General features: G+C 30.3%; 1 protein-coding gene across 1 annotated transcript; it reads left to right on the plus strand.

The window, feature by feature from the left end:
* Positions 1-1,097: 1,097 nt before the first annotated feature.
* On the plus strand, positions 1,098-6,796 carry LOC100163748 (heat shock 70 kDa protein cognate 4). Its single transcript, XM_003244000.3, has 4 exons — positions 1,098-1,326; positions 4,508-4,762; positions 4,834-4,982; positions 5,044-6,796. The coding sequence occupies exons 2-4, from the start codon at positions 4,555-4,557 to the stop codon at positions 6,670-6,672; spliced, it is 1,986 nt and encodes a 661-aa protein (XP_003244048.1). The 5' UTR covers positions 1,098-1,326; positions 4,508-4,554; the 3' UTR covers positions 6,673-6,796.
* The last annotated feature ends 6,962 nt before the right edge of the window (positions 6,797-13,758 follow it).

The raw sequence follows: 13,758 nt of genomic DNA on the forward strand, positions 1-13,758 counted from the left end.
AGTGACTTAATTATACATCATATTTTATAACTGATGTCTATTCGATAAAAACTAATACAAATGATTAAAATGCAAATGTAATGTATAATTACAGGCTCCAATTTATTATGCCAACTCAATTAAAAAGAATTTTTTATTATTCAATGTTTTTGTAAATACTAATTTCAATTTAAAAAAAATAGCATTTTAATTCTTAATTTTTAAGACATTTTGCATTTAAAAGTATGAATAAACAGGCCTTCATAGGACAGGAAGGTGACTCTGGTGAGTGGTGACTAGAACTGTGGTAATATTTTCAATCAAGACTCAAGAGTGTATACGTACAGGGGTCCAGAGCACGATTAAAGATATACTTATATCTTTAATCGTGGTCCAGAGTGACGACACCTTATCAATACACCTTGGTATTATCTATGCCTTTAGTACAAAAAATATTGGAAGTATTTTATAGTGGTATGAATATACTGTAGAACAATTACCTAGTCATTGGAATAAATAAGCGTCGGAACAAAAATAATATAATGTATTAATTAGAGTGCCTCCCCATAGGCATATTGCTTAGTACCATAGAATATAAAAATTAGTACTAATTACTAGATTTTGTACTGGGGGGACTAATTCCCCCAAGCCCCCCCCTTTATTTGCGCTAATGGGCCTCTCTATAAAGGCATTCTAATTAATATTATACATTGATTTGGATAACGATTCATGGCTATATAGATAGATCTTTAATCGTGATTTGGATATTAATTAAATTCAGAGATTTTAAGCAACCTCTGATTAAATGTAAACAAATTAACTTTGGAACAACTGCTACCTTATGATTTTATTAATTATTCATAAATCATAATTCGGTTCACATCACGAATGAAGATAAGTATAATATTATCTTAATTCGTGGTAATTAACGCACCGATTGCCAATTTATTATAATATAAATATTTAATATTTTTTATAAATATTTCGTTTCCTTTGTATGTGACCGTTTTTACTCCATGAACGAGAACAATAATAAAAAAAACAACAACGACGACTGTTTATAATATCTTCTAGAATGTTCTCGAAACGTGGTTTCGGGGAGGGGACTCGGTGACTCAGCCGTTAATCTGGTAACCCAGTAAACCCACCAATCAAAACGTCGACTCAGGGGTGAGTGTTATCGAATATTCCGTATTTTCGTCGTTAGCGCCGCCACTATAGCTGAAGCCTGAAGCAGTCAAGTCATTATCCAACGACAAGCATCATAGAACCTTAGCCATTTTACCGTTGACCGCCGACGCTAATTGCCGAGTTTGTCATCCGTCGTTCTGCTCCTTAACCTTTTTGGTAAGTTTTTATTCTTCATTATTACACACAATTACGGAAAATATGTTCGTAAATAATATTATTGTCTCTTCTCGTCCGTCGCGAGACGTAATCGGCCTTTGACGATATCGCTTCGCTTTTCCGTGGAAACGACGATCGCGCATGTTTTTACCGGTAACGACTAATAAAAATGGCCGCACCACCTCAATTGCAATTGTTACTTGTTAATATCGCGTGATCGGTCGAATTCGTAAATTGTTTTCCTCGTTGTTTTCACTCCATTTTTATTTCCGCTAGCCCTGTGCCCCTGTCAAATTACGAACCGTAATCGCGTTCATATTGATTTCTGTTTTATTTTCATACCTAATATGGGTACATCTTACATTACCTTATCTACCCATTTTAATATGAAAAAAACCCAAGTTCCACTTTTATATAGCTTATTTTCATACAAACATCAGAATTTATAGTATTAAGGATAATTTCATTGACGATTTAAAAATGTTTTAATAATAATGATTGATCTTTTTTAAGGGTGCCTAAACGGATGTAGGTACCTAAATTAAATTTCAGTAGATATGCCATATAATATGAGTCGCCGACATTTTTCCCAATACATTTTTGTTTCAGACATTTCCGCCCCCTGCCACTTTTTTTAAAGTGTATTATTAAATAATATTATGATACAGCCCCACAACAACACTGTAATATTGTCAATTTATTTTTTAACAATATAATCTAAATTTATGAAATTTCCAATTTAAAACTAATATTCATGTAGATTTACCTAAACAATTAAAATGGTGAAAAATAGTATTAGAATATTTTTATACGAGAATATTGGTATTTTGATAAATAAAATATGTTATAAATCATCTGATATAGTGAACTATAGTAATTACACTTAGGTGTGTCTACGGTGGCAGCTTAGGGTGCCTGAGCTGCCCCTGCAATTTTTGAAAGGTACCGGTCAACCGAGTCAAGTCAGAAGAGTTACAACATTTATTATTTTTTTAAACTTGATTTTTTTTGTGGGTATCGTTATAATTACCATTTACTTACAAAGATTGATTTCCTGACTTTTGAAATCGGAAAAACCTACTATAAAGACTTGAGACGGACAACGACGGTACGGTACACATCTAGGTATTATTGATATTATTGTTGCTGTAATCCAAGGCTGTAGATGAATAATATTTCTGAAGTTACCGTAGATTATTATTGTAAATAGATAATTTAGACTTTTTTAAATTATATAAATATTTCATTGTGGGGGGGGGGGGGCTTAGAAAAATATGGCTTTTTGGGTGTTAGGGCTTTTTTCAGTTCACTAATAAGGTAGTGCCGGTTATTAGCTAGGCTACCCCTGCTGATGAAGTCTAATCACGCTTATGTAATTACATGATTATATCCCTAGTTATTTGAATATTATATTATGGTACCTATGTTTCCTACATGACCTTAAAATTCATATTTATTATTTTAGTTTATCTTTGCATTTTACTTGAACTTTCTGATGTGTACTATGACTGAACCGCGGGCTGAAATTTATAATCTTAGTTTGTGCCCCGTGGTCTAAACTATGAGGTGTGGAACCAGTTAGTTTCCAGCACAACAAGGTGTCATTTTAAAGTGACCTACGTTTATACTAATAATAATGTTGTGGATAAGCTCATGATTACTTAATACATTTTAACAAATATTAATTCAAAATAAGAATTTATAATGTGATATACATTTTTGTCTTGATAGTTTGTTACTAGGTTGTTCAATTACATTATAACATAGTAAACTGTAGATATAATCTAGGTATAAATGCATAATTTATTATTCCTTAGTCATAATATGTAAATCATCATGACCTTAATATCTAGGTATTTAAAATTCCAATTTAATTTAAGAGGCTGTCAGCGCACTTATTTTTTTTCTCTCTGGCTCGCACGCAACATTGACAAAATGCATTTACTTAAAATCATTTTTTCTAAGTGTAAGTAATCTTAGAGTAAAGTCACCCATGACAAAGAAGATAAGAGAATAATAATTTTGAGGGAATGACATGTCGATTTGTCTAAATATTGTCTTAAAACAATTTAAACATTATTTAAATTTGCAACATTTTTTTATTTATTTTGAAAGTCGAATACAAAGTTGAATAATAATAAAATATAAAATTGATATGTCATTCCCTCAAAAAATATTATTCTCCATCTTTTTTGTAGTAGGTGACTTTACTCTAAGATTACTTTAAACACATAGAAAAAATGATTTTGCTTAAATGCGTTTTGTCTATGTTGCGCGTGGGCCAGAGAGAGAAAACAAATAGTGCGCTGCATCCTCTTAATTTGAGAATAAACAGCAAAAAAAATACATTAAACATTTACATAAATTTAGATTAGCAGCAGATAATATTATATCTATTGAAAAAATATGAAAAAATTTTAGTACAAAAAATTACTCATAATGAAATGTGATTTAATGTGAATCATATTACTTTTAAATAACTATTGTTCTCTACTAAGTCATAAATAGGTTTTGTAAATGCTTTAGCCTTTTGCTATGTGTTGCTGCTTTAATTTTCTTGTGTTTTTTAATATAGATAGCTAGGTATTAAGCAAATAGAAAACATCTATCTTTAACTATAGTTTCAATGGCCATTGGATACTGTTTTCTTTTTGGTTTTAAGTTTGGATCCCAAAGGGTTCTATGTGTAAATTTGAAATTTTTCAGAAAAGCCAAGTTGATGTTAAAATATTTTTCAGCTTATAATTATTTGATTTGGACATATAAATTATCAAAACCTTTTAAATTAAATCAGAGTTTATATTATCTCAACAGTTCATTGAGAAGAAATTTGGTATTCAAAAAATAATAAAATATTGACAAAAAGAACCTTTTGGATCCAAGTCCGCGCAATATTGGTTAGGTTTAGGTTAAATACTCATTATAAATGAACAACATAATTAATTGCCTCCCAATTATTGATTTATTGCTTCATTAAAAATTAATAGATGCTATTAAATTATAGTTAAGTCTAATATTGATGTGTTATGTGTCATTGCTTTGGCAGCCTAATAAATTATTTATAAAAATAATATTATAAATCAAAATAAAAACTTATCTCATATCCTTGTTCAACAACACATTTAAGTATTAAAATAACTGCGTCCATTTCCCAATTAACAACTGAATTTTTTTTTTCTAGAACAATTCAATTATCAAGACTTAAAAGAACGCTCATATTAAATTAAAATGGCAGCCAAAACTCCTGCTGTTGGTATTGATTTGGGTACAACTTACTCGTGTGTTGGTGTCTTCCAACACGGCAAAGTAGAGATCATTGCTAATGATCAGGGAAACCGTACTACACCTAGTTATGTCGGTTTCACCGATACTGAACGTCTCATTGGTGATGCTGCTAAAAATCAGGTCGCTATGAACCCCAACAACACAATCTTCGGTAAATAACTAGTACTTAATATTTTTATCAATGTGTATTATACTTTTATAATTAATTTTTTAATATTAAAGACGCTAAGCGATTGATTGGAAGACGTTTTGAAGATGCTACTGTACAAGCTGATATGAAACACTGGCCTTTCGAAGTAATCAGTGATGGTGGTAAACCTAAGATCAGAATTTCCTACAAAGGAGAAAACAAAGTCTTCTCACCAGAAGAGGTACCTATTAAATTACTAAATATAAAATATTACAAATAATAATTTTTTTAATTGTGTATAGGTATCATCTATGGTTTTGACAAAGATGAAAGAAACCGCTGAAGCCTACCTAGGAAAAACAGTAACAAACGCTGTTATCACTGTACCTGCATATTTTAACGACTCCCAGCGTCAAGCTACCAAAGATTCTGGTACTATTGCTGGTTTGAATGTAATGCGTATCATCAATGAGCCTACAGCTGCTGCCATTGCATATGGTCTGGACAAGAAAACGTCTGGAGAACGCAACGTTCTGATTTTTGATTTGGGTGGTGGTACTTTTGATGTATCCATCTTAACCATCGAAGACGGAATATTTGAAGTTAAATCGACTGCTGGAGACACTCACTTGGGAGGAGAAGATTTTGACAATAGAATGGTCAATCACTTTGTACAAGAGTTCAAACGCAAGTACAAGAAGGATGTAACCACTAACAAGAGAGCCCTGAGGCGTTTGAGGACTGCCTGTGAACGTGCAAAGCGTACTCTTTCCTCGTCCACCCAAGCAAGCATTGAAATTGATTCCTTGTTTGAAGGCGTTGACTTCTACACATCTATCACTCGTGCTCGTTTTGAAGAATTGAATGCTGATCTTTTCCGCAGCACAATGGAGCCAGTTGAGAAATCTCTGCGTGACGCCAAGATGGACAAATCTGCTGTTAACGACATTGTATTAGTCGGAGGTTCTACCCGTATCCCTAAAGTACAGAAATTGTTGCAAGACTTCTTCAACGGTAAAGAATTGAACAAATCCATCAACCCTGATGAAGCTGTTGCTTACGGTGCAGCAGTACAAGCCGCCATCTTGCATGGAGACAAATCTGAAGAAGTCCAAGACTTATTGTTGCTTGATGTCACCCCTCTGTCTTTGGGTATTGAAACTGCTGGTGGTGTAATGACCGCTCTCATCAAGCGTAACACAACCATCCCAACTAAACAAACACAAACTTTCACCACCTACTCTGATAACCAACCTGGAGTCTTAATCCAAGTATACGAAGGAGAACGTGCCATGACCAAGGACAATAACTTGTTGGGAAAATTCGAGCTGACTGCTATTCCTCCCGCCCCACGTGGAGTCCCTCAGATTGAAGTTACCTTCGACATTGATGCTAATGGTATTTTAAATGTTAGCGCTATTGAAAAGTCCACCAACAAAGAAAATAAGATAACCATCACCAACGATAAGGGACGTTTAAGCAAGGAAGATATTGAGCGTATGGTTAATGACGCTGAGAAATACAAGAATGAAGACGAAAAACAGAAAGGTGTCATTGCAGCCAAGAACGGTTTGGAATCCTACTGCTTCAACATGAAAAGCACAATGGAAGATGAAAAAATCAAGGACAAAATTCCAGATTCTGACAAGACAACAATCATGGACAAAGTCAATGATACTATAAAGTGGTTGGATGCTAACCAACTGGCTGACAAGGAAGAATATGAACACAAGCAAAAGGAATTGGAAAGCATTTGCAACCCAATCATCACAAAATTGTATGCTGGTGCTGGTGGTGGTATGCCTGGTGGCATGCCCGGTGGTATGCCGGGAGGTTTCCCTGGTGGCATGCCAGGAGGTTTCCCTGGTGGAGATGGTGGTGCTGGAGCTCCTGGTGCAGGTGCTGGCCCAACTATTGAAGAAGTCGATTAATTAATTAATCTAAAATTATGCACATTCCTTTATTTAATTAAAATGTATTCCTTATCTTATTGAGAAACAGTGGTAACATTTATCCATTTTGTTATTATCTAATAAATACAATTTTTTTACCTTATACCATGCCTTGTTAATGAAAAATCACCCTTAGTTGTTTATTTGATCAAAGATCATATTACTTAAGTGAACACCTTCAAAATTATGAATAAAACATTGGAGTTATGTTTGTATAAATAGTTTTTTTTCAGTAGAGTTAAGCATTTGTAATATCATTGATGAAAAAACCGTCAAATTTTATATAATACATTTTAGTACGGTAAGCAGAAAAAATACAAATAAATTGTAAGTACCTAACCGGAAACCTGACTAAATATTTCTGTGATAATATTATGATGGTGGGTAATGCAGAAAAATAACTGGATTTCATTCAGTAAAAATAAAAATATAATATTATGTATCCTCATTATTAGGGAAACGGACTTTAATGCCATAAAAAATAAGCAAAATGTCAAAAAAAAAAAAATACGACAATGCCTTAAAAAATGTTTTAATATACAAAAATGCCCTAAAAAACTTAAAAAATATTCAAATACAATAAGACCTCTTGTCTTCTCAATTATCTTCTTTTTATCCTAAAAATTATTTCCAAAAGATGAATAGGTATATTCGTTATATTTATACCTTTTGTTTCATATCACTGTATAATCAGGTGCTGCTTAATATTCTCAAACAAATCTTCGACGGTCATCGGCCAGTGTTGTTTTGTATCTCGAGAAACTTCGTTCGACGTCATAGGTGCAAACTTCATAGAGCCATGTCATCAGCAGTTAGTTCTTCAGATATTGTACTATTTCGAGGTGTTGCTTTTCCTTCCAAAATATTTGAAATATGTTTTATTGTTTTAAATCCCAAATTTTTTTTCAATTACAGCTTATAGTTTTTTTTTTTACAATAATTTCGTAATTTCGTAACCTAATAAATATTTATTTTTATTTTTTTAGAATGAATGTTCATACATTTTTATCGAATTTTATCCATGCCTATATAAAAAATGATTTCAAAACATAAAAATGTCAAAAAATGTAAAAAAATACAAAATAAAAGTTACATTTTTTAATTTTTTGATGTATGAAATGAACTTTGAGCTTGGAAAGCAATGTTCGCGGACATTCAGAAAAAAATGCAATTTGTATTCAAATCCGTTCCCTATTCATAATACAGGCGTGTCTACAGTGGCAGCTTAGGGGCTCCCCTGAAATTTTTGAAAGGCGCCGGTCGGTCATCCATGGTTCTTTTTGGTCGTCAGCATTTACGACCTTAAAAATGCTTAGATTTTCTTCAACGGCATCTTCTCTGATAGGAAAGCGAATCTAGTACTTCAGGGGGTCAAAAGTAAATAATTCCAGTATTTAAAAGCGCCGGGAAAAACGGGAATTTTTATGCAAAATAGGTTTTTAACAAAATCAATTTTGGTTTTTGGTGTAACTAAAACAAATTACGGTAAATACATGAATATATTATCATTTTCTAGACCATAAAATTTTCAAAATGTTTTGAGCTGTTTACGGACATTTTTAGTTAAAATTTTTTTTCTCTAAATGTCAAGAAAATGAAAAATGTTATTCGTTGGATCAAAAAACTTGAAAATTGAATACAAGGCTCCTGATCGTTGTTACAATTGCAGTTAAAAAATATTAAAAATACATGTCCACAATTTCGTTATGTTATGTCGACTAGATTTATTAAATTTAAAATTTAAAAATAATTTTGTAATTTAGATAATAAATTATAAAATTTTAAACTTTTATACCTAAGGGTTGAACATTTAAAACAAGGCTCCATGTAAGTACCTAGATTATTCTGTAATCAAACAATATAAAATCAGTTTTATTTTATGTAAAATTTGGACAAAATCAAATATTTAAACAAAGAAGAACGATTTTAGTTTTGTGTTATATTAAAAAAATATTATTATTGGGTGTACCTACTTGTCACTTGAAACTTATTCTAAACTCTGAAGTATATTATTATATTTTACAATATTACAATACAAAATATCCTAGGCCAGGGGCGGACTGGGGCAACATTTCGGCCCGGGAAATCTATATTTTGACCGGCCCTTGCCATTTCTCGCCACCGCAAAATGTAAAAACTCAAATATACTAACGCTTTATTCAATAAGAAATGCATCCTCTACACATTTTCAATTTTCTCAGAAAACAACTTAAGATTCTCAGTATTTTTAGTACATTATATATTATTATTATCTGAAGACCTGAATTATAGACTAAAAAGTATAATGTATAATTATTTATAATTACCTATATTACTATATGTTATACTATGTTAGTATTAACATTAGGTACAATAACACATAGTGTAATACTAATGTGTAAAATATTGTAATAAATTAAACATTCTTTATTTTTTTTTGTACCTATATTTTAAAATCTAATCAAACATTTTAATAGGTTAATTTAGATCTTAATAAATTACTGTGGTTTTTTTAATTAGTAAATAATAGTAAAGTAAAAGTAAAATGGTAACAGTGTACATTATGATAAAAGTTCAATAAAATTGTTTTTTATAATTTATATAAATTAGAAACTAGAAAGACACATTCACTCTTTATGTGATTTACATACTAATTAAAAAAAAATAATAGATTAACTTTTTTAAACTGAGTTAAGTTAATATTATTTTCTATATTAACTTTTAACTTATCGAGTTAAATTTATAATTTGTTAACTGTTAACTTATAACTTATCAATCTTGTGTCCTCTTAACTTAACTTGAGTTAATTATTTTCATTAACTTGCCCTTTGCGTATATGAAGTTATAAATAATAATTGTTATGGTTGCTGGGATTGGGGGGAGGAGGGTTAGTCGAACTGAAACCTATTTTAAACACCAAATGTAAACAATTTTTCATTCATGCGCGTTATGATATTAAAATATAAAATATTTATAATTTATATTTATACCTATTAACCATTTTATTAAAATGTATAACTAATAATTATATAATAATAACAAATTATTTTTGAGCAGCGGCCCACCGGGAAAGTTCCCCGTATCCCGCCGGCCCAGTCCGCCCCTGTCCTAGGCTGACAAACCGTCTCCGCTCAGAATCGTTTTTCGCATACAATGATATTATAATTTATATTTTATATTATATCGTTGAATTCAAATTTAACATCATCCATTACAGTGACCCACTTGTAACCTACTGTACAGCAGAGTGACACCCACTTACCCGCTTTTTTTATTTATAGCTAAATGGTGTAATATAGGGCTATAGATGAATAATATTTCTGGAGTTAAATTTAAACTTTAAAGGTATATAAAATACTGTAGATTATTAATTTTAAATAGATAATACAGACTTTAAAATTATCTAAATACTTCATTGAGAGGAAGGAGTCCTCTTTAAAGTCCTTTAAATAGAAAACATCTATCTTTAACTATACCTAATTTCAATGGGCATTAGATAGTGTTCTCTTTTAAGTTTTTCCCTTCATTAAGGTATCTAGGCTGCCCGTGAGGATGAAGTCTAGCCCAGTGTTTCTCAACCTTTTTACTGTGACGACCCCCCTTTTGAATTTCAATTTTTCAGCGACCCCCTACATATATTTTTTTTAAATACTATTAATAATCAATACGAAAATTACTGTGCATCGTACACAACATAAAATATAATACTATATATAATTATACAACATATAATATTATAATTATTTTTAATCAACAAAATGTTTACCAAATATTTACTGATACATATAATACATACAATTTTAATTCATATGCGACCCTAAATAAAAGTTGGTGACCCCCAGGTTGAGAAACACTGGTCTAGTCTATGATCCTCAAGAATATGTTATAGTTTGAAAAAAATTATTATATTCTACTTATTAAGCCGCTTTAGTATATATTTTTTTAATCAATAAATAACGCAATTTAAACGTCATATATTAATAAGGTTCTAATGAAATTCAATTATATTTAATTAATTATTATATACGTATTGAAATCGATTGTGCAGGGATATAAAAAATTATTTCTATGCGAGTGACTATAACCACAACAGTTCACAGGACTGGGTTATAGTCATCATAAATATTAAAACGAGCATTGTTATGAATTTATGACTTATAAATATATTATTATATTATAAAATCTACAAATATTATATTTGAAAGAAATCACCTATTGTTTACAAAAAAATTTTTCTGACGACTATTGGGAATTTATAATAAACAGTCTAAAATTCAAAACCTACTACCTATATATATTGAGTCAAGACCAGTGGCATATCAAAGGAAAGTTTTGCGTGTTTAACTCCCTTATTAACATTTGTAAATTTATTCACCTAACAAATGTATTAATTATATTATTTATATACGATAGCTGTAAAAAACTTATTTTAAATTGTACATAACCCCCTCCCCCATTTCATAATCCTGGCGATGCCACTAATTGAGATTTATAATACGTTAGGTAAGTATGTAATTTTAGTACAAGTATAATACTTACACACAACCGGCTTTACGTTGGTTATTCCTTTGAACATTTATACTTAAAAAGTTAAAGTTAAAGCTACATCAGATAAAAGAATCGCTTTTCACCCAATTATATAAAATCAGGTATTCTACAACTTTATTAATTTAACATAATATAAATTAATAATAGTGGAAGTTAAAAATGTATACCTACCTAAATTATTAGTTTTCATAATAGGTTTATAAATACTAATTAATAATATTATATGATGCTGTAATTAATAGAATAAGAGCGGGGATAGCATATACAGGACAAGTGTACCTATACTTACCTACCCGAGCGCCAATATTTCTTCGTAGGATTGTAGGACCGCGATTTTTATATATGTAATAAATTATTAAATAACTGAACACACATGTACATTAAAATTGAACTACTACGTGAACCGTATTAACACTTCTTCGATTTTTACCATGTACCATTGTACCCGTATTTTGCAAATGAGTGTACACTACTCTGACATTGACACATTGCTCTGATCGGCTAGGTAAGCTGGCGGATAATCTGACGGGTATCATGCGATTGCAGGATGTCCACACTCCACTGGTTCCTCGTTGTAGGGATATTTGTTAAGAGTAGTTTTTGTAATGTTGATAATATGTTTCCATTCATAATTATTATTTATTCGTGTTTTAATATTATATTTATTAGTAGTCATTGGCGAAACTAGGAGGGTGCAAAGGAGTTCTAATTTAGCACCCCTTGTTTTTTTAGGTCTAACTATCATATTATTATAGTGAAATACCGCCTAAATGTTATGTTTTTTAGTTTTTAAAATATGAAATATTATAGCACCCCGCGTTTTAGAGGTCTAGTTGCACCCATGCTAGTAGTATAATATAATCTTATACCTATATGTGACTATGTCACTATGTAATATAATGAACATATGTTTGGCCAAAGCTTTTTGATTTGCATTCACCTAAATTATGTTATTAGTAATAACTTATTACCTACTTATTAATTACTATTTATTATAATGAACAGTGTTTGTTGGGATGCGTAGCATATTGTGCCACACTACACTCAGTAGGTAGGTACTCAGTAGCCCCCTAATTTATATTATTACATTACTGTTCCTAATATATATGATAAGATTATGTAATTGAAGAACATATTAATATAATTCATCTCATAACAAAAATATAGCAATATTTAAAGACAGGCAAATGTAGACATTATTTTTCATCGAACCACATAATAATAATATGATGGAATATGACTACACGCCAAAGATGTAATGAGAATGCCTAACTAAGACACCGTGTGATCACATTTTAGATTGAGTGAATGTAAAAATGTTTCAACCTTCAACTTTGATGGTGATTTCTGGTTGAAAATTGGATCTAGTTGGTAATAGAGGGGAGGTCGAAAGTAAAAATTACTTGTAAGTATTTAATAGTTTAAAAAAAGTTAGGTAAAATAAGAATTTTTAAACCAACAGTTTTTGACAAAATCAAATTTGTATTTCTGTTGCAAATGAAATATCTTTAAAGTTCAAAGACATGTATTTTTATTTGACATATAAACTCATGTATAATAATATTATAATACATTTTCCTTTCTGTGGTTAAAATTGACAATGTTTAGGTTAACCAAACGCTCGAAAATGTGATACAATATTCCTCGTAAATTTTGTAACTGAATTTAAAAAAAAAATAAACATAAAGCAAAATGCACATAATATATTTTTATGAGTGTTTGAAATTCACATTTGGATGGCTTTTCATATTAAAACTTAATCAAACCTATTATAATAACGATTTATCCTCAAATTATTTTTGTTATCTCGAAATTATTTAAAATAATATTAATTGTAAAAACTTAAAACATTCCACATATGAGCTATGAAAAGAAAATTTTTTATGGATTTCTAAGTGTGAAAAAAAATATCCAACATTTGATATACATAGCTCATAAAAAAATCTAAATTGTTTGACAATTTTACCATGGAAGGATAATCCAAATATAGATATTTGGTGAACATTTCAAGAATCTACGGTCGTTCGTTAAAGAAATACAACTAAATATCAAATATCGATTAATGGGAATTCGATAATTTACGGCTGAATATAAAATACCGTAAAAATTATAAGTAGTTAAGTTTAAATGCTCAAAAAAATGAATGTTCTGTTTAAGTATACTTTAAATTATTTACATTTTAAAAATGTCTCATGGCTATAAAAGAGTCAAAATAATATTTTGAAAATATTGTCAAAATTTGAACTTTAAATGGTTATAAAAATAATTGAGCCTATGTATATCATTAATTTTTTGAACTCCTATGAATGAAATTTATAGGGAATCTACAGCATTAAATTTTCAAGATTTTTTACTAAGTGAAAAAGTTTTTATCGAGAAAAGTTTAAGAAAAATTTACAAAATATGAAAAAATTTTCAAGGATATAACAGTGGCGTAATTTCAGTTTTTGAGATGGGGGGGGGGGGGGGGCTAAATGTTTTACCGGCCCAAAATAAAACTGGAAAAAAAAGTAAAACCACTCGCTAACAATGATATTA

The sequence above is a fragment of the Acyrthosiphon pisum genome, chromosome A1 (assembly GCF_005508785.2).
Source record: "Acyrthosiphon pisum isolate AL4f chromosome A1, pea_aphid_22Mar2018_4r6ur, whole genome shotgun sequence".
In the NCBI taxonomy this organism is placed as follows: Eukaryota; Metazoa; Arthropoda; class Insecta; order Hemiptera; family Aphididae; genus Acyrthosiphon; species Acyrthosiphon pisum.